General features: G+C 57.0%; 1 protein-coding gene across 3 annotated transcripts in view; it reads right to left on the reverse strand.

Moving 5' to 3' along the window:
* RAB11FIP4 (RAB11 family interacting protein 4) overlaps positions 1 to 22,011 on the reverse strand; it is a 120,875-nt gene that overhangs the window by 41,856 nt on the left and 57,008 nt on the right. Inside the window, exon 1 of one of the 3 annotated variants that reach the window (XM_039252365.1) lies at positions 1,964 to 2,179. The exons of the other annotated variants lie outside the window; for them this stretch is intronic. Coding sequence (XP_039108296.1) covers positions 1,964 to 1,993 — 30 coding nt within the window. The 5' untranslated portion in view covers positions 1,994 to 2,179. Of the gene's footprint in view, positions 1 to 1,963; positions 2,180 to 22,011 lie in introns of those variants that run through there. 3 annotated transcript variants of the gene reach the window in all.

The following is a 22,011-nucleotide window of genomic DNA, read 5'->3' on the forward strand; positions in this document are numbered from 1 at the left end:
GGAGATCTCGAGCTGCAGCCCACAGCCTCCCCAAGGCGGGCTGCTCCAGGCCTCCCAATTTCTTCTCCTTTTCATCTCTTGACTAAAAGTCCTTTTCAAGGACAGCCTCTAGGCAATGCTCCCGCTGGTCTTCCTTGGGGCAAAGGTCACACCTCCCAGCCTGCTCACCAGGCCTGGCTAGTCAGGTCCCTCCCCGAGCCAGTCTTCTCTCTCGAGCCAGTCTTCTCTCTCCATTGGCCTTAGTCAACCACCTCTCCCCCTCCAGGAAAGCCCCAGGGTCCCCCAAACAACAAAGCAGGTCCCCCAGAAGGCATTCCCCGAGTTGTGATGTCTGCCACAAGTCCCAAGACCTTCCCGGGCTTCCCCCATTCCTCCAGGCCACACACCCCTCCCAGTGAAGTCACAGGGACCTCAGAGACAACCCAGATCAATGTGCCTGAGGGCTCAGGGGATTCGGACAGGTAACAATTTGACCCAGGCTTTCAGTCTCCAGCAGCCTGCAAACACCTTAGGGACAGGGAAGTGTCCCTGTGCAACAGCGCAGGGGCACATAAGCAGCATTTCACGAAAGCCAGCTCAGCAGGGTTAAGGTTTGGGCCAGTCCACCTGGGGAAGCCGGCGCCGGGCTCATGGCAAGACCCCAGCCGATGGCAATGACCCAAGGACTCCACCAAAGCTAAGCTGGATAGTCAGAGACAGATTCTTACAGCAAAAGTCTGATATACATGCGACTGGTCACCTCGCTCACCTTTGAGACTCCCTTTTCCCTAACCTGGAAGCTACATTTCATCAGGAGAAGGACATGGAGGGGCCCCAGGGGGGTGTGCCCACCCCACCCCTTTCCCTGGAACCCAAACAATTAGCACCTGCCTTCCACCCAGGGCGGACTGGGGTTTGGCGGACCACCAGCCAGCAAACAACCCAGAGGCGAAGGGGGGTGGGCTGCCAACCAAGAAGTGCATGCAGAGTGCAGGAATCCAGCCCCCTCACGATCCTTTGAGGAGGAGGCGTATAAATAAATCAGACAAGGAACGCTCGCATGTCTGCCAGGGTGAGTGATGTGTCACCTACAGCCATCTGTGGGCGAGCAGGGCTGGGGAGAAGGAGGTACGCTGAAGGGTGTGCATGGATGAGAAGGAAGAAAGTCCAGGGCCAAGCAGGGACCGGGTTCCCATTGCACAGACAACAGTTCTCCAGAGGCTGCTGCGCCAAGCCCTCAGAGCCGCCGGTCGCCCGCAGAGAAGCAGCTGTGACAACAGTCACTACTACCTGGGCCGATCGCAGATCGCAGGCTTTCGGGGGCCGGAGGGCAAAGAGCGGGGAGTCCGCACATACCTCCGGCCTCGGCGACGTCACGGCTGCGAAGGGGCAGGGCTCTGTTCCCAAACCCCGACCGGGGCTGGCTCTCCTCCCTCTGGCCGGGCAGAGCCCCTCGGAGAGGCGAGGGAACCCGGGAACGGCTCGGTGCAGCCGCCGAGGAGCTACGGAAAAACTTCGCCGGCGCACAGCGCCCTCCGGGACTCGGCGAAGCCAAGGGCAGAGAGCTGGGCCAACACGGGTCCCGGAGGGGCAGGCGCGCAGCGAGCGGAGGTGGGACGCGGGCGAGTCCCGAGGAAGGCGTCCCTTCCCAGCCCACCAGATCCCCCTACAAACACTTCTCGGAACTGCGCCGAAGAAGCGGCCCTGCTCCCCGGGCCCCAGGGCCCACCCCCGCACCTGGGAGCCCGCAGAGGACCCGGAGGGGACAGCGGCTTCTCTTCTGTGGCCCAGCGAGCGAGGACGCAGGTAACCCGACCTCCTCGGGCAGGGCCGAGAGGGCGGCCACTCCCGGGGCGGGAGCGGGCGCCTGGGCTGCGGGCGAAGTTCCGCGCTCTAGCAACTTCCCTGACCTGGGGACCCGCGGGCCGGGCCAGGTGCGCGTCGCCGGAGCCCCGCGAGCCCGAGCCCCGCGGCCGCCGCTTACCTGGCCCCCTGAGGCGGGAGGGGTGCGCATCCCCTGTCCGGCGGCGAGTCGGGGCGCTGCGGAGGGGCAAGGAGCGGGCGGACGCCGGTCGGCGCGGCGCGCAGGGGCGCGGCGGGCAGCGCGGGGAGCGCGGAGACGATCCCCGCCGCGCCGCGGCCGCCCGCTCGCTCTCTTTCGGCACCAGTTGAAAGCGCCGGCCCCGCCCCCACCCGCGCCGGTTGCCGGGAGACCCGCGTGGGCCGAAGGGCTCTTTGTATCAAAGCTGCCGTGACATCACGAGGCGCCCGGGCCCGGGGATCGTGGGGGCGGGGCCTCGCGCCGGGGGCGGGGCCGGAGGAGGAAGCCGGGTGCGGGAACCCGAGCCGCGAGGGGCGGGACCCAGGTAACCCCGCCCCTAAGGTAGGGGCAGGTGGCTGCGGCGGCGCGGACCAGTGGCCTTGCGGCTGCGGGGCAGACCCAGGCTACCCCCTCGAAGGGGCGCGTGCGGAGGTGCGGCTCGCCCGGGCCCGCCCGAGCCCGCGCCGCAAGGTTACTGCCGCCGGGGTGTGCGCCGCCGGGCCCTGGGACTCCAGGAGACCGAGTCTGTAAGCTCACACGCCTGCCCGGCGGGCGCTGGCGCTGTCGCTGCCGTGCCCCGTCCAGGCCACTCACTCTTTGCAGTCACCGTCCTGCGAGATTCCGGCCAGCGCTTCCGCGCTCACGTTTGCGGACTCGAAGGAAGACCTGCCAAAGCCAAACTCCCAGCCCCCTCGCGCACTCCAACCACCATCGGCCCGAGAATGTGGCTCCCGAATTGATTCTCAACGCGAATCCCACTCACAACTTTCCCAATCTTTTCGTTGTAAAGTCAGTCGCTGTCTTTACGACCAGCCCAGGAATAAAGAACGAAACGACAACACGGACTAAAAACAAAAAGGGAAGTATCCCTGTATTAAATCCTAGTAAATAAATACAGTTTAAGTAAGACATGAGCCCCCCTCGTAACTCTTCACTACGCTCTGGATTAAAGAAAGCACAAATGTAAAGCAGCAAATATTGCAAATGTTTCTCTTTGATTTGATGTTAATTGTGCAACTGGGGTTAGGGGGTGGGGGGTTTATCTTCTTAATTGTCTGTCCCAGGAGTCCTCACTGACCAACATGGTGGCACTTTAGTACAGGCAGGGCCTGTCGCAGCTGGGTGCTTTCATTCAGCTCTAGCACCAACACACACACACACACACACACACACACACACACACACACAGCTTTTCTGCTCCCTTCTCTCTGGCTCTTTGCTTTCAACTTCCTTCTCCCCAATAGCTCCTGGCAGAGGGTACACTTGATTTCAGGCACGCATCAGAGGTGTGGTGCATGAATGAGCCCATGCACCCTGGGCTTTTCTGGGTCCTAGCTTTCTTCCAGCAAAGGTCGGTGAAGAAAAGCAGACCTCGTCAAGTAGCTCACCCCTACCCTCTTTAGGGATAGCCTGATCAACATTTTCAGGAGCTTCCTGGAGGCATTGGCACTAGTGGCCTCTCTCTAGTTTTTCCCAAAGGTGGTGGGGGTAGAGAGAGCATCTCTAGGTATGTGTCCTGAGAGGCAGTGTGACAGAGAGGAGGGTCACCAGATGCTAGCACTGAACGCTTGTGAGTCTGAAGCCTGCCTAGGTCCACACCTTACCCCGGGGAAGCTATTTAATGTTTCTGAGCCTCAGTTGCCACCAGTGTGGGAGGGAAACAAGACCTTTCCTCTTTCAGTTGTGAGGTTTGAATGACGTGCTAAACTAAGTGTCTAGTTCAATGCCTCCCGTGCTGCAGGCATTCAATAAGTAGTAGCTTTGAGTTATTATTCCCAGCAGCACCAGTGAGCCCCAGTCTGACCCAGTGATTCAGCACATTAGCTCCAGAGCCAGAGCCAAAGGTCCTGTCTTGGCTTTACCACCGTATACAGGGACAGCGGGATGAGCCTAGGCAAACTTAATTCCCAGAGTCTCAGTTTCCTCGCCTGCAAACTGGAGATAATAATAGCACGTATTTCAGGATTATGGTGAGGATCAAAATAATCAGGACCCATGTAATACTCAGAATGAGCCTGGTGCATAACGGGAGCTCCGTAAACAGCGGCCATTTTCAATGAAAAGCCGAAGCAACTTGCGGGATGATTTAGAACCCTGACTTTTGGGAGAGGCCCTGACAACGTCCACAGGGTTCGGGGAAGCAGTGATGATTTGGGGCTTGGGGCGGAAGGCTGGCTGTCTTCTGAAATGGGATGGAGGAACTGAGGGCTCCAGCCCAGGCTAGGGCTCCGAGAGGACTCAGTGTTCTCCGTTCAAATGGGAGCTGGGAGAGAATTATCAGGGAAACATCGTCCTGCCTCCTGAGCGCGGCCCCACCTATGGGGCTGGAGGCAAGGAGAGTCTTGAGTTAGCTACCTTGTGTCAAAGATGTTATAGAGTCAAAGCGCTTTAAGCTAGGGAGGCTCTCTGGATAAATAGCTAAGATACTCTTCTCCACTTCATGGATGGGAAGGTGGAGACTCAGAGAAGGGTGGGAATTTGCCCAGAGCCACACGGTGAGGTACCAGATAAGCAGGGACTGAAACTGAGACTCCTGGCTGCCCAGGCAGAGCCCTCCGCTTCCTGCTCCTGATCTGGCTGGGATGCTTTCCTGAGGGGGTATGACCCTGCAGGGGAGGGGAGTGATGGGCAGTGAAGGGCAGTTAACACCCCCACAGAGCTCGCCAGGAGCCCTGAGTCTCCCAAGCGGTCTGACTTGCTATTTCAGAACAATCTCATTAAAAACAGAAACCCTCTCCCGGGGAATGTATCCGAGAATAATTTTCCGAGGACCAGGTCACTCTGATGAATTCTTTTTATGTCAGGAGACTGCTTCTGCCGCCGTTGATGTGACGCTACTCCCATGAAGCTGAATGCCAAAGCCGGAGAGATGCGGACAGAATGTGGACGAACAGGAGTTACTGGCCTCCAGAAGCCGATGGGGGTGGAAGACACGTGTTCCTTCGGGTGAGCCGGGTGAAGGGAGGCAGTATGGCAAGTCCTCTCTGTACCACAGCTATCTGCCTACCTTTGTCTACTTCTGCTGCCACCAGGCAGGAGTTACCTCAGCATCAGATGGTGCCGAGAGGCAACGGTTTGTACATGTGTGGGGCCATATGGAAGAACCGGCTGAATATACACGGCATAATGATAACAAGAAAAGAGCTCTCTGAACAGTGCCCGGTGTTGACATTAGCCAAGCAAACGATGCCAACCAACATCGGCCAAGTGAACAAACAAGAAAACAGCGACACAAATCATACCAGAGCTGGGAAAAAAAGCATTAGAGCAGCAGGTGCAGCAGTTCTCAAACTGGGTTCCTTGGAACCCGTGGGTTCCTCTGGAGACACTGCTAGGGGTCAGGGGAGGCTCCAGGTGAGCAAGAAGAAGAGCCTCACATCCATCTGCTTTACCGATAGACGCCCACATGAGATTTCAAGTGAACAAAGGGTTCTGTGGCTTCCAATTTGTTTCAAATCGCGAGTTTAATGTAACCGCTCATTTCCAGAACAGGGGAACAAGCCCCAGAGGCAGAAGATGGCTTCTCTCCCCATCATTTCACGGTCACTGGCAGAGCCAGGATCAGAGCTGGATGTCCCCGCTGTCTGCGTAGTGCTAAGATAAACATCAGTCACCAGCCACAGCTGTCACCATCAGTTGCACCTGGTCACACATGCCGGCCATTACTTCTGCCCAAACAGCTCCACCAGCGACTGTTGTTGGTGTGGAAAAGCCTGCCGTGTAGCCAGCTTGGACTCCACCACAAACATCTGTCTTCTCTCCCCTCCTCTTTATTTTTTTAATGTTTATTTGTTTATTTTTAATTTCTATTTCTTTTTGAGAGAGAGACAGAGTCGAGCGGGGCAGGGGCAGAGAGAGAGGGAGACACAGAATCCGAGGCAGGCTCCAGGCTCTGAGCTGTCTGCACAGAGCCCAACGCGGGCCTCAAACCCATGAACTGTGAGATCGTGACCTGAGCTGAATTTGGACACTTGACCAACTGAGCCACCCAGGGCACCCCATTCCTCTCCTCTTTATTTTTTTTTAAATTTTTTTACATTTATTTCTAGGAGAGAGAGAGAGAGAGAGAGACAGCGTGAGCAGGGGACGGTCAGAGAGAGAGGGAGTCACAGACTGAACAAGGCTCCAGGCTCTGAGCTGGCAGTCAGCACAGAGCCCGACGCGGGGCTCGAACCCACGAACCGCGAGATCATGACCTAAGCGAAAGTCGGACGCTCAACCGACTAAGCCACCCAGGCGCCCCAATTCCTCTGCTCTTTAGATGGCCCTTGAAATGGTCAGAAAGGCATCAGCCCCAACTGTTAAGTCTCAGTTCGCCATTCCAGGGGACAAATTCAACCTTTGACGATGTAAGCAGTGGCTTTGGAAAGAGAAGCAGGTACCGAGGAAGCGGGCAGAACCCTGGGATCGCAGAGGTCTCTTGACTGCAAAGGAAAGTTGGTCCCCATCTCCCATTTAGAAACAACAGGAGCGACCCCTGAATCCGAGAGCCCTTTCACTCCGGCGGGGGCTTGGCCAGGGGGCCTGTGCTGTGTCTGGGAAGAGGAGGGCCTCTGGGACCACCCCCTCCTCTGGAAAGATACGGTTTGGACGGCACATTGCTAAGGTCGCTTCCTACTCTTCACCCCGGGCCTGCCCGGGAGGAGATCTTGGGCCCAGGCTCACACCTTGGATATGGGAGTCCCTTTCCACTGGCAAACAGCTCAGTGCTGGGGACCGTCCAGGATGTCTGCACTGCCTCAGTGCCTGTTTTTCATCATAATGTCCGGCTGGACGCTATGCAAACAGGGTGGGGACTGGGTCTTACCGACTCGCCCCCGCTCAGTGTTCAGAGAGGCCAAGCTCTATTTTTGTCAACCTGTGCACACGTGAACAATGGGTTTTCTTACTCATGCAAAGCATATAGGAGGGGCAGATGGTGAGAAAACCCGGGTTTCCTCTGACTCATTTGACCATCGAAGAGGAGGAGATGGCAGAGCGGGGAGGAAATCAGACAAGGTCTTCTTTGACTCGGATTGGGCGAGCGCAATCCGTTACTCCTGGTAACGGTAACATCAGGTGGCCGCCGTCCCCACCTCCTCCCAGCCTGGGCAGCAGTGTCTCTGACTGTTAGAAGTCCGTGGTAAAGCAGTGCTTCCCAAACAGCACCCTAGACTCACTTGGGGGACTTAAAAAACATCAAATGCCCAGATCACAACTGCATCCAAATGTCTAGGGTGCGAGCCAGCTGTTAGCAGTTTTTAAAGATCCCAGGTGTTTCCAATGCCTGAAATTTCAGAACGACTTTGCTAAAGACCTGGACTACAGCGGGAGCCAGGGCCGTCACAGGTGAAGGCATCATCTGTCTGTTCGTTCGTTCGTTTGTTCGTTCGTTCGTTCATTCATTCATTCATTCATTCATTCATTCGCAAATATCCAATGAAGAGCTTCTCTGTGCCAATCCCAGTCCGGGTATTGGGGATACAGCTGTGATCACTAAAGTGTCACCTCCTGGAGCTCACAGTCTACCAGGGAAGCCAGACAGTGAACAAATAAGTGAAGAAATGATGTAAAGACACATGCTATGAAGAAAACCAAAGCAGGGTAAGAGATCAGAGACCCTGGGAAGAGGGGTTCATTTTCACCCTGGACTTAGGCACCAGATTTTGTTTCAGGAAAAGGTAGCTGCACCCCTGCTCGCTGTCCCCGACTTCATCCTGCTCTCTGGCTAAAAGGGCGTTCACTTGACAGTCCCTGAAGGTCCCGCCTCCTGCCTCTCACAGGGCCTCCTGCCTGGCTCTTCCCCTTAAGCAATTTCTTCAGCGGGTGGGGGAGGGGACTGGCATCCTCTGCACTGGGTGCCCGCCTCCTCCAACGCAGTGCTAGCAGCAATGCCAGGACACAGGGTGTGTGCAGGGCCAGGGGTCCATCAGGCATCATTTATGAGCAAGCCACTGTGGGATTTTAGGCTTGTGGGGTGTGGGAGAGGTCCTGCGAACAGTGATGAGAACCCGAAACTCAGGGTCAGGAGACCTGGATTTGAGGCCTGGCTCCGCCATTTCCTGGCAAAGAGCAAGAGCAAGTCATTTCACGTGTCAGGCTTCAGTTTCCTCTTCGGTCTAATGAAGTCTAAAGGCTTCAGTCTTACCAACTTGGTAAGACTGGGATCTGCACTAAAAAAGAAAATGTCAAACATCACCTCACCCACCGAGGTACCAAACATAAAACCTACTCATACGAATGTTTGAGAAATTAAGGTGTGATCACGGCTTCTCTACTATAGAAATTTCATTAAAAATTAATGTAAGGGCGCCTGGGTGGCTCAGTTGGTCAAGTCTCTGACTCTTGATTTTGGCTCAGGTCATGATCTCACGGTTCATGAGTTCGAGCCCCACATTAAGCTCTGTGCTGACGGTGCGGAGCCTGCTTGGGATTCTCTCTCTCCCTCTCTCCCTGCCCCGCTCCTGCTCATGCTTGCTCTCACTCTCTCTCTAAATAAATAAAAACTGTAAAAAAAATTTTAAAATATTGATGCAAAAACTTGGCGGGGGGCGATGTCAAAGACTTTTAGAAAGTGTTTTGCAAATATGAAGACTTTTTAGAAATTCTCATCATCTAGGCCTGTATAGACACGAAATCACAGTGCAGTAGAGCTGGAATGGGTCCAAGCACCAGGCCTAGAGAGGAGAAAGGACTCACCCACAATTACAAAGCTTGTTAATGGCAAAGGATCCACACTGACCCCAGAAGGTGATGGGGGGGCGGGCAGTGGTTGGAAAGAGACTGGGAATGATGCTTAGTATCTTGCTTTGTGTGTCCACTCGACAAACTCCTATTCATCCTTCAAAACCCCACTCAGGTGGGACCCGCCAAGTGAAGCCTTCTCCATCTCCTCCAGTGAGATGGCTTCGTGATCCCCAGGACTCAACCGCAAGCTCTACCACTTTGACAAACTCACTGTGTTGTCGAGACTGGCCTCCCATCAGACTCCCTACCGTGCTGTAATTCCTGAGAACAAGGTCCACGTCCCTGGTGCCTTTGGACTCCAGCTGCTAACGCGTCTGGCACATAGTAGGCACTTGAGGAGTGTCTGTGGCCCTGAATGGGACTGAGGATCACTCTCACACATAAACGATGGAAAGCGGAAGGCCCGATTAGTCACGAATGAGCAGGAATCTTCCCTGAAGTTCCTGAGAGGGGCATTCGAAAGGGGAGAAACAGGAAATAAACAAGGCCTTTGTCAAAATCCGATTGTCCTCTTCCCAGAATGTATCAGATCCGAGCTCGAAGAGACACCCCTCTGCCTAACGCAGGCCCTGGAACCAAAGAGCGATCATTTACCTGCAGCTTACTATCAGAACGGCAACTAACGATTGAAGATCTGCCACGTACCAGTCACTTCACTTCTCATTTACTTTAGCCCCAACCACCTGTGGGCAGGTGGGGCCGCACCCACATTACAGAGGAGGAGCCCTGAGGCTCAGGAGGGTGAGACAGGGCCAAGATGAAGGGGCCGAGATTTGCACTCAGATCTGCTGGCCCGTGGTGTCCAGGCCTTCCTGCTGCCTCTCTTATTGCATAACCAGCTTATTCACAGCAACTAGAATTGTCCAGAAAGTGGCAGAAACTAATTAATAGGGACGACAAAAGTCTGTGAGCAAGTAAGGGCCTCCCATGTCCCTCCTCGTCCTTGGCGAAGTGTGTGCATGAACGTCCAGCTCAGAATGATTTTAATCGGTCGTGGCACACGCCGGGCCTCTGTGATTGACCACCATGCACCCCTGTAATGCCCCCTGGAGAGTACCCTGCCCCTGAGGGTGGGCCGCTGCCTGCCTGCCCCGCCGACTGTACGAGGGCGGAGGGCCGGGCACCCCTCCCCCTGCCCGCTGTCCACTTGGCCACTGCCTCCTGCCCCAGTTCCAAACCCAGGGCGAGAAGTCCTGGCATCTTGCTGGGTGCCCCCGGCTGACGGGAGCAGGACAGATGAGACAGAGGGAAGAAGTACTTGTTGCTTCCAAAAATGTGTTTTGTGGAGCCCCCCCCACCACCACTCTGACAGCAGGAAAGGGCTCCGTGGTCCCATCAGCCGGTGAAATTCTTCGCTCCTCCTTGGCGATGTCACAGAGCCTTTTGGCACAAAAGAAACCTGTCTGGCTCTGTTGGGACTCAGGGTTTCCTAAGCCTCTCCGGCTTCGACCCTTGTCATTTACCATCTGACGCCACAGGGACTCAGTATCGTAAGGAAGACTCTCGGGGCAACAACACATCAGGCTTCCAGTGCGTCCACGCTCACGCGCGTGCACACACACGCAATAGCTGGAGGTCACTATCTTCGCTTTATTACTAGCAAACGCCTACGTAGCACTTCCTAGGCACCGGGCTCTGTTCCGTGGGCTTCACATGATATTAACTCGTTGGATCCTCGCAACAAACCCAAGAGGCAAGTATTATCCCCACGTTGCAGATGGGGAGACCAAGGCTCGACGGGATTACTCAGCGACACAAAGCTGGTACGTGGAGGGCCAGAATTCAAACCCAGGCAGCTGGCTTCGGAGACTGCATCCCCAGCCAGGAGGAAAGGGGGGGTTTAGGTCTGTAAAATAACTTCCCCCAAGTAACCACAGTGGAACCAACACCACCCATTCGCTCGCTAGTTTATTAATTTACTCCAACGTTTACTGAGCAGAACTGCAGGCCGGGCATCGTGCCAACCCACTTAGGGACGGAAGAACAGGACAGAGTCCTGCCCGGACGCATTGGCTGCCTGTGCAGGCCCCTCTGACCCCAGAGGTTTGGAGCCCTCCACCGAGATGGACACCTAGGGCTGTGCGCTAAGCTGGGGGCCCCTTCCAGTCACGAGCGCGTGTGCACGCATGTGCATGCTGGTGTGAGCTCACCGCAGGGGCCTGACGCCTGAGATGCTGGGACCCAGAGGCTGCCTCGGCTGTCCTGACAGCCCATATACAGTGGGTCAGGGGGTGCACGGTCCTACACCCAGCTCTTCTCACTACCAGCCCAGGCTCCTTCCTCGGCCCCACGGCCTGGCACGCACTCAGACTGCATTCCCTGCTGGGTCACCCCACATGCCCCGTTGGCAGCCTGCCCACTGCCTCCCTTCAGCTGCCGCCTAGCAGGGTGTGGCCCATGGGCCCCTCTGAGCCCCCTGGCCACGGTCACTGCCCTGCCTCACAGGCTCCGTGCCTCCCCGTTCCCAGCCTGTAATCAGGCCCAACACAAGGGACCCTTCAGGGTGGTGGCATTCACCTCAGGAATGTAGCTCGCTCCTGGGAGGAGAAGAGCCTTGAGACAAGGATGGTAAGATAAAGACCACCATCCCTCTTTTTTTCAGGTCAGGCAGATGTACACTGAAGGGCTTGTAATTCCACTTCGAAGGCAAACACAGTCCCCTCCAATCATCTCCTAAATTATCTTGGTGATGCTGGAGGGAAAACCACCCAAAACCCACACAAAGAACAAGCCGCCCCGTAAAATGACAGAAGCAGGGCTGTGGGTTCCGCAGTCTGGGAAGGCAGGGAGGGGGCAGCCCGGGGCTGGGAGTGGGTCCCGGAGGGCCCCAGGCCCCAGGCTCCCTTACACCTCGGCTCTGTCTGGTGCCAAGGCCGGGCCAGATGGCCCCTGAATAAACAGGTGGCCTCGGCACCAGACAGAGCTTCCTGGAGCTGGTCTGGGGCACACGTACCTCCTCTGTGGCTCCCCTTTCAGGGCCGGGCAGGGCAGAGGGAAACCAAGGGCGCCTGGCCCCAGGACACTGAGCCAGTGTTCCTCCCACTTAGAGGAAAGCCGCACCCCTGCAATGCCCTGTGGCCACAGTCGGGCAGGCTGAAGGGGCCACTGTGTTCAGGTGGATACTGGAGAAGGCTGAGCCCAGAGGCGGCCAGCATGGGGGTGGGGGTGGGGGGAGGGACTGCTCCCAGGGGGTGCCCTCAAAAAGAAACCTTTCTTCCAGGCCAGGACCCTGCCGGCCCCACTAGACCACAAGGCCACATTCATGGGGGCAAAACGCTCTGGTGCCTGGCCAGCCCAGGTTCAAGCCCCAGCTCCGCTCCTTAGGCTCCTACTTACCAGCCCCGTTTGTCGCGATTTACAGGAGCCGCGTGGACGCTGAATCGGCGAACGTGGAACCATTGTTCCCAGGGGTTAAGTTCCCCAGAGCCTCTTTTTAAACATTTTTTTTTTAATGTTAATTTACTTTTGAGAGAGAGACAGAGCGTGATCAGGGGAGGGCCACAGAGAGGGAGACAGAATCCGAAGCAGGCTCCAGGCTCTAAGCTGTCAGCACAGAGCCCGACGCAGGGCTTGAACCCACAAACCTTGAGGTCACCACCTGAGCCGAAGTCGGATGCCCAACCTAACCGACTGAGCCACGCAGGCGCCCCTCACCGAGAGCCTCTGATTACATTTCTGTCAACCAATCAATACACCCACTTGTCTCATGCGTGTTTACTTAAAGGCACGTTAGTTACTATACGTTGTTGATGAATGAGCTGGGGGCGGAGGGGGGGGGAAGAGCAGAAAAAGGCACGTGGCAGCTCTCTTGCCCTGAGGAACGCCAGCCAGCATCTCATCACATTTGGGGGGCATTTTAAATGGCAAAACCACCCACAAAAACTCCCCCCAATACGAAACACAGCTCTAAAAGGACTGCTCGAAGGAAGCGGGTTTACAGTCTGAGCTGAAACGAGAAGGCAGAGTAACGTCTTCCTCGGCCTCGGCCGGGCCCACCTCAAATGGTATCACCCGGAGCGCATGCGCAAAGGATCGTGACAACACCGCCATTGAGCTGGGGATTCCATACTTGAGCAAGGAGGCAACTTCGCAAATACAGAGCCTGCGAACTATGAGGAGCAACTGTGTCTGCGCTCTGGGGTTACCGAGGGGGCGATAAATGAAATCCCGCCCGAGGAACACCTAGCACAGCAATAACTCAGGGCGCGTGTTTATTGTTACCGCTTCTCTGACCCGCAGAACATACCAAATCTTGACACCTTTGCTGTTCCCTCAGCTTGGAATGCCCTTCCTTGCACTTTTCCCATGTAGTGAGGCTCAGGGCCTGGGGTTTCGACTTCACCTCAGGGCTGGTTGAACCATACCCCTGCCAAGTGCCGGCTGGGGGCCCTCGGGCAAAGCTGGCTCTCCTTTCTCCCCACCCCCCCATCTCCAAGGCTCCCCCCTTCCCACTCGCTGCTGATGACTGTGCTTAACAGAAGCAACCAGAAGAGAGCTGCCTTCTGTCCCCCACTGGCCTGCACACTCGGGGTCGGTGCCTCAGCGGCCTTCCTTCCGCCCTGATGTGTGGCTCCCAGATGGACCCTCCTACTCATCTGGGACCCCGCTCCTCACAGGCCCTCAGCCCCTGCACTTTCCCCGTCACCAGTGGCTCCTTCACTGCCGATTCATCTCCTTTCTGGATTATGCTCTGACCTTGAATGTCCCTCCCTATGCATCACAGGGTGGAAAGGAATAGGCTAGAGCCACACGGGTCCCCATCTTACCTGAGCTCTCATGCAGCCCGGAACCCAGTGGGTCTCCCCTTAAATGGTTTCCTAGCTCAGCTCCTAGGATGCCCACCCTCCTGGCTTCCTCCAAGGCCCCCAGTCGTGACTCGGCTTTTGTTGCCGGCTCCCGTGCCCTTCCTCAGCCCTGAACGTTGCACCCACTGAGCCTCAGCCCCCTCTCCTTCTTGTTGCCCTGAGGTGGGGTGGGGGTGGGGGGGGTCTCCTCTAACTTGTGGCTTCATATCCCATCAAACGCTGATGCCCCCAAACGTCCATGTCCAGCCTGGCCCTCTTCCCCCAAACCACTGTATCCGATTGCCTGTGGAAAAGGTTTGTTGGGAGTGTCTTAGGGACCAGCCCGGCAAAGGTGTGAGGGAAGCAGGAGGGGACAGAGGGAGAGAGGGACCGGGATGCCATGCGGCGAGGCCTCAGCCAATGCCAAAGGCACTCTGGAGCAGGATGGCCCTTGAAAGAGGCAAGATGGCAAAATCCCCACGTGGACCAGTCATGGATGCAGGCTGCCTCTGGGAAAGGGGCGTCACCTTGGGGGCAGGCAGCCCCCGGGCCCCCGGGAACTGGCAGCTGCGGCTGGCCCCTGGGCAGATGGGAGAAAGAGGTCTGGACGCACCCACAGTGTGCGCACGTCTTCAGCGGAGCCTTCCAGTAGCATCTCCAGGGACGTGTCCAAAATGGAACGGCTGGGTTTCCCTCCGGACCTGCTGCCTCCCTCGGCCGCCCTCCCCCAACTCCCCCTCCCCGCCTGGCTCAGCGAATGGCACCAACAGTCACCCAGGAGCTCTGGGGGGAACCTCAGACCAATCCTTGATGATCTTCCCCCGCCCCCACTGCGCTCCACACCCCCAAGTCCTGAACCTCAGACCAGTCCTCGATGATTGACTCCCCCCCTTGATCCCCCCGCCCCCCCGGCAATCTCTTAAAAGCACCAATCAGGTCTTGTCACTCATCAGCCTCAGGTCAGGCTGAGCCCCACACTTCTCCCCTGTGCGCTCAGGCCCCCGTGTCACCCCTGCCTCCAGCTGCCCTCCGCAGGGCTCCCCTGCTAGTTCCCAGAGAGCCCGTGGCCCCACCCGCACCCTCACAGTGCCTCTGTCCCTCACTTCCCACAGGCTGGCTCAGGCACCTCCCGAGAGCACCCCATCACCCTGCTTTCCTCTGCTTCGTTTCCTGCAGAGCACCTCCTCATGTCCTCCTGATGTCCTCCCCTTAGGACAGGAGCTCTTTGGGGGAGACGGCTTGTCTTCCTGTGGGCAGCTGGAGCCCTGGTACCCCGCGCGTAACCGTGGAACGCATGCGTGCTGAGCCTCGTGGGGAACCGGGCTTCGTGCTGGGGGTGGAGAGCGGTGGGCACGTTCGTGGTAATTACAGCTAGCAGTCCTCAGGGCCAGCTTCCTGCCCTTGCCTGACCCCCACCGCCCCCCAGGGCAGGACCAGCGGCTCCCTCACCAGGTTCCCAGGCACCCCGGACCGGACCCCTGGAACATTCGGCCTCCGGAAGGGACGGGGTCGTGTCTCTGCTCACCCTGTTCCTGACCCAGCGTGGGGGGCGGGGGGGCGGGAGCCAAGGTCTGGGGAACTGACCTCAGGTAAACAATTCTTTTTTGTGACTTAACGTTTGAGGGCTCCAGGCAAGGCGCCTCCCCACCTGGCAGGGCTACCTGCCTTTGGACCCAAGTCCCGGTCCAGCCTGCGGGGGCCCGCTGCCTGCTGTGGGGCTCGTCAGCTGGACAGCGACGGTGGTGACCTTCGTCATCACACCTGGTTCCCAGAGCTCAGCCAGTGGCTTCCACTGACACCATACTGTCGCCCGGCGTCCCCAGCCTGGCTCTGCAGCTCCCAGACACTTTAAGAACTCTCATCTCCCACTGATATGCTTTCAACACATCTGCTTCAACTTTGAACGAGGGGTACTACGGACATGAAACACTTCTGTACATTTAGAAACAGTCACGTTGATTTAAAAAAGAAAACTTCCGTGGAAAACGCCACGTGGCCCATTGCCTCCTGCATAGCGATCTTCCCCACACACTCCTGTCAAGTTCGGGGCTGAGTCCCCGTTAGTTCATTTGCCTCTCTGAGCCTCGGCGTTCACATCCATGAAATGGAGACACAAGTTGCCTACCGCACACAAGTGTTGGGAGACCCACTCAGAAATAGGTTCCCAGTACCTCGCAGGGACACAGGGTAGGTGTGAGCCTGCGGAAGTGTGAGTCCCCATTCTACCCCCCCCACCCCGCCCACCTGCTACGTAACTGCTCCCTCCACTGGACTATAAGAGCTACGTATCACCAATTCCCCCTCCTGCCAGGCCTTTCTGGAAGCACAGGGATAAGCTTATACCCTCACGGTGGCATTCTGGGTCCCGTACTTGGGTCCCCCTGTTTCCCTACTTGTTTTTCGAACTCTGACCTTCGTCTTTATGGTTTGAGTGTGTCTTGTACCTCTTACTGGGAGCTCCTGCAGGCCTCCAAGGTAGCAAGCAAAAGAGCATTTTGCCCTTCCAGGAATAAGTAAGTCAAGTGGGTAGACCAGAGGGCCAGGCCAGAGCTGGTGTCCGTGGCCTTGGGGGCTGGGTCTGTGCGGCCGGAGCCAACGATGCAGGTGCATAAGGACCCCAAGAGGGCTTTCCAAGTTCAAGTCCGGGAGGCTGACTGCTCTTGGACTCTGATGCCCCGGGGAGGTCACAGCCGGTTTGGGCGTGGTGGTAGTCTGACCCCGGGGTAAGGTCACGGGTCACACGAGCCTGCAAGGGCATTTGGATTATCCGTGCAGCTAATTTAGCTTCAACTTCTAGGACCCTTACGCGCTCAAGGGGGCCCCTGCCCGTGTGTTCACATGGCCCTGTGTTTTGTGAAATTTGCAAGAATAAGAAAGGTTGAGATCTTTGACCTTAGAGATGACTTTATATGCTGTAAGAGCTTCAGCCCCCGCCCAGGATCTGGGGCCACCAAGTATGCCCTATTCTTCCCATTTCACAGATGAGAAGGCTGAGGCGCAAAAAGGTTAACCTGCCCAAAGACGTTCGGAGCCAGGGTCTGGATGCAGGCTTGCATTCCAACTCTCGAGACTGGGGAAAGGAGGCCTGGTCAGCGGAGACAGGTCTGCCGAGGGCAGCTTTGCAGCTGTGGGTTTCTGGGCAGAGTGCGGAGGGAGAGAGAAGCTCTGAACTGAAGGGTCCCAAGTCCAGAGCCCAGAGACCCGGCTACTTGGCCTCAGAACCCTGGTTAATCTCACCATCTCTTCCTCCACCCACCCCCTCGTGACCCAGATCGACCACTGTTTGCCTTTCCAACTGCTGAAAGCACCGAGCCAGCCCAGCTCACCCCAAATAAAACCGCTCTCTGTCCCCTTCCCCTTCCTGGGCCCCTCCGTTCCCGGGGCTGCCAGGGCCCAGCCCGTCTCTAATACCAGGCTAGGGCAAACAAGGGCTGGCACACTCTGCCCTCAAGGGCGGCCCTCCCCTTGCTGTTTTGCAAGGGGCCGGTTTCAGCTGCCTGGCATTCAGTTACCTTCATTAGAATGGGCCCCGAGAGCTGGCCGGGCTCTGACCGCTCAGGACAGATTCTATCAGGGCCGGGATGAAAGAGGAGAAAAGATCGGTAATGCGGCCGCTTTTCCCCAGGCCACGGAGAGGAAGGGGGGTGGGTGGCAGCAGGAAGGGGGGGCGCCTGGTGCCTGCCAGGCCCTCCCTGGCTCGATGGCCCCTCTCCCTCCTTCAGTCCTCAGAGCCACCAGCAAAGGGAGGTAGAACAGAGCCCATTGTGAGGGTGCACGTCAGCCCAAGCTGGGACGACCTTCCAATTCCATTAGAGCCGCTCAGAGAACCTCCAGAAAGAGAAAGAGCTGGGAGGTGGGGGCGGGGCGGGGAGTTCCGGAAGACAGACAGCCGGTTTAAGGACACCTGGCCTCACTCTCTTCCGCAGACCAGGAAGTGACCTCGTTAGCACAAGGACCCGGAGGGTAACGCCTGAAAACATTCTCTTAGACCAGAATGCAGAGAGTTTAAGTGTCATTTCTTCCAGGAAATGAAAATAAGCTTTCCGTTTCATTTTCATTCAAATAAAGAGACACTGGTATGACAAGAACGGAGCTCTCTGGCTTGAGGGTGGCAGCGTCCCCAGCAGCCTCTGTCACCTCTTAGGGACTTTTAGGGCAAAGGGAAGCTGGGCCTCTGTGGCTCTTCAAGCCACCGGGTTTCTCTCAACCTCCCTAAACGTCATTTTCTCAGCCTGTGAAATGGGCATAATCATAGTAACCATTTCCACAGACCTTCGCACGTGTGCAAATTACTAACCCGAGCGCTTCATTAATCCTCACAACACCCAGGACGGAGACATCACCAGCCTCACCCTACAGGTGAAGGAAGTATTAATGTAGAGGACACACAATTAGAAGAGGCAGCCGTGGGATTCGATCCCAGGCTGCCTAGACCCAGGGTGCCTATGCTTGAAGGTCCGTCCCCTTCACTGGGGACCCACCGTGGTTTCAGTATGCCAGCTAAGCAATGTTTTCCCTGAAAACAGATCTGTCAGGGGTTGGGGTTCTCGAACGGTGAATTCGGACGCAGGAGAGGAAAGAAGCCCCGAGCACGAGTCTGGGGCTTTGGGACTCTGGGGGAGAGTCCACGGTGGTGATTCCAGAACTCAGGTCAGGTGAGCTTGCTAAGGATGCAGGTCCCCGGGTCCGCCCCAGAAGTGGCTCAGTGGGGCCCCAGAATCTGCATTTCGCGGAAGAACACTGGCTGAGCCCGAGGACTCGCGACAGCAGTCACAGAAGCCGGGGGGAAGAGGGTGACAGGGTGACAGCCTGGCGCTGACTCACCCTTGGAAAAGCCCTTGACCCTGTGTGGCCTCCGTCTCCTGATCCAGGAGATGAAAGGGTTGCCCCAGACAGTCTCCGTGGGCTCTGCCCTCTGACACTGTAATTCTGAGTCTGGGTCGGTGTGGGGGCGGGGGCGCTGAGAAGATCTCACCCACACCCCCCGCTTCTCTGCTGTCTGTATCCAGGCAGAGCTGAAGCTTCCCTTGGATTCTGGGCTCCCAGAGGAAGCGATAAAAATAAAATAACCATGACAATAACAGCTCTCAGTCGTGAGGGGGCCCAGTGCAGGGAGTGCCGCCCAGCGCAGCCGACTTGGGCTGCTCGAGGGTCCTAGGAAGGCTGGGAATCTCCACAGTGACAGAGCAGGGCTCCTCACAGCCACCAAACACCGGGACAACAATTGAGCCTGTGCTTCCTGCAGATGAGAAGAAAGATCTGGCCCTGGGGGTGGGGGTGGGGTGTTCCATGCCTGGGCCCGCTGAGAACCCAGGCCTCCTGCATCCATGTCACATGACGCTGAGTCCCCTGCCACCCCAATGAACTGTGACATAATGCCCACCACACACCAGGCACACCTGGGCACTCTGTCGCCTTCCTCACCTCTCAGTCCGCTCGTGGGCCTGAACAGGGGAATACTATTGTGCCCAGTTTACAGATCGGGAACCGAGGCCCAGAGAGGCTGAAGGTTCAGTGTGAGGCAGCACAGCGGCCCGATCGGGCTCTCCATTAAACTGAGCTGCCTCCCAGCGGGTGTTGATTACAGAATGGAATGGAGCTGGGCTGGTTACAATGTGTTAATGCCTCCGGGCTTCAGTGGATTAAGCTTTACTGGCTTCACGGACAGTTTGCTGGAATCCTGGGCCAGCGGCCAGGAGCAGAGGCGGCCTCCTGATCAGAACCCAGCTGAGGTTTCGGTGTGCGGACCAAGGCTGACATGTGGATTTTGGAAGGGGAATTTTCCAGGAGACGGTTTGGACACCGACTGGCTATTGGGGTCAGGAAACGAAGTCCTGGGTCGGGCTTTGCCACCAGCCGGCTCTGGGACCTTGGGGCAGTGCCTAGTTCTCCCTGTGCCTCCCTGGGGCGGTGTCTAGCCTCAGATCCTTCCCTGCGCGTTCTAAGCAGACATTGACCCTGACATTCATCCATCCATGCGCCGGCCGGCAGCCACCCTAATACCCCTTCCTCTCACCAAGCCTTGCTCTCACACACACACACACACACACACACACACACACACACACACACACACACGAGCAGAGCAAGAAAACAGCTTATCCGCCCAGTAGTCAGACCAGAGCAGTGATTCCCAAATCTCTCTGTAGTTAAAATCACCAAAGGAGCTTTTCAACCCCACCCCCGCGTCAAGGTCAAAAACTCCCCGTCACGGGCGCCTGGGTGGCTTAGTCGGTTAAGCGTCTGACTTTCGCTTAGGTCATGATCTCGCGGTTCGTGGGTTCAAGCCCCGCGTCGGGCTCTGTGCTGACTGCCAGCTCAGAGCCTGGAGCCTGTTTCAGTCTGTGACTCCCTCTCTCTCTGACCCTCCCCTGCTCACGCTGTCTCTCTCTCTCTCTCCTAGAAATAAATAAAACATTAAAAAAACCCAAAAAACTCCCTGTCAAGGTCAAACTTCAGACCAATGAAATCTGGATCCGGCGTCAGTGTTTTTCAAAGTGTCCCAGGTGAGTCCAATGTGCAGCCTCCGTCAGGACCCAGGGACCTGAGAGCCTGGCTCAGACTCTACGGAGTCACATAGGATCTTGCTGAAATGTGGATCCTGGTTCAGGAGGCCTGATTCTGTAGTTCTAACAAGCCCCCGGGTGACATCCATGGACCACGCCATCTAGAATGCTAACGGCAGCTCCCCTCCGGAGGGGAAGGAAGGGTTCCCTGGCCAAGTCCTAGCACCCTCTTTGCCGGTCCTGATGATATTACAGGACCTGAGGTCTCTAGCATATTAAATCCCAAGGAATCTTGCCCCCATTTATTTGTGTTTGACCCGCTTGGCCCGCTGGGGGTAGTCCTTATCACTTTAGGGACCAGCTGAGGGGGCTGCGGGGAGGAGGGAGGTGTGGACAGGGGATGATCTGAGTCAAAGGCCAGGCCCAAACTTGTGAGGGTGGAGTGAGGACGGCTTCTCTGCCACACCTATGCACCTGCTCCTCTGTGGGAAATAGCTTGAAGGTAATTGTCAGATTGGGGGGTGGGGTAGCGGGGGCTGTGAACTTGGTGGGGGGTCTGTATGAGATGGGGGGCCGTGGGTAGGGTCCAAAGGAGGTGGAGGTCCATGGATGACGGGGTCTGTGGGTGAGGGGGGTGTCTGTGGGCAGCGGGGGTGTGGGTAGGGGGACCATGGGTTAGGGGGCTGGGTGTGGGGGGTCTTGGGTGAGGGGCTGGGGTGGGGAGCTGGGGGTTAGCACAGACCCGGCCCGCTTTCACGGCAGTGTTGTTCTTTACTAGTCGTGTGTGATGACTCCCGTGAAGCGAGGAAAAACATACACACAATTTTGTTTCTGTGAAAAAAATATAGGCCCCGGGAGAAAGCCACCCGCCACTTCCAGTCGTTGAAGGCAAGAGAAAATGAAGAGTTCCAAGAAATTAATGGTTCTTTGCCAGAAAATAGAAGGGAAGTCGTAATATTTATAGCCACCAATGTCTCCAGTGCTCTGTTCCGCTGTCAGACTCCAACAAATCCTAATGAACGCCAAGGGCTTCTTTCTACTTTATCTCCTCGAATCCTCACAAGGAGCCTGAAGGGGTCACCAGGATCGTGCCCATCTCACAGACAAGGAAACTGAGGTTCTGAGAGGTGTAGGACTTGCCCACGGTCTCACTGGGAAAGGGTCGAGCTGTCATTCAGACCGAGGTCTTTCTGACCCTGAAGTCCATGCTCTCAATGTGAAGTTTGGCCACTGACCACTGGCGTCCTGAGTTACGCATTTTAAGTGCATTAAAAAGACACAAGAACAAAAACACAGAGCCCAGGAAGCCAAGACCCCGAACACGAGTCTCCAACGTCCTTACTTCTCCACCCGACCCCAAAAGTAATTTTTCAATAGACCCCAAACCTGAACTTGACGGGCCCCACCCTCACACTGCAAGCCAGGCATTGGCCAACCGGTGTGTCCCAGCCCTGCCCGGGGCCCGGGGCCTGTGCCTGCAGAGGCAGCAGGGTCCGCCATCCTGGCCCAGAATTTCTTCCCTTCCCGAAGAGCACGTGGAAGGGCTGGGAGGGACCGGGAAGCCAGAAAGAGCACTGTGGCTACCGCCACCAATTTCCAGTCTTCTCTGGACCCTTCTGTCCTGAGCCCGGCCCTGGACCCGGAGCCATGCAGGCTCTGGGAATCCCCACAGGGTAAAGGGCTGACCTCTCCTCTGCCTAGGACAACGGAGGCGACCGCTGCTGCCGGGGTGCGGAGAGGGCTGAGAAGGGCTCCTGGGGTGGCAGCTGAGATGTCCCCCAAATGGTTCGTGTTACAGACAGAGCAGATGGGGGCTCCAGGGGACAGAGCAGCCGAGGCGGAGGCCTGGACCTAGGAAGGGCAGGCAGGGTTCAGGAAATCCTGGGTAAGCCAATCAAACAAGGGAGAGGAAGCTGCAGAAAGGTCTTGGTCAAAGTGACACGCATTCACCTAGTCAGTATTCACCAGGACTAGT

Source organism: Hyaena hyaena, unplaced genomic scaffold (genome assembly GCF_003009895.1).
Source record: "Hyaena hyaena isolate Hyena2069 unplaced genomic scaffold, ASM300989v1 scaffold_10, whole genome shotgun sequence".
Lineage (NCBI taxonomy): Eukaryota > Metazoa > Chordata > Mammalia > Carnivora > Hyaenidae > Hyaena > Hyaena hyaena.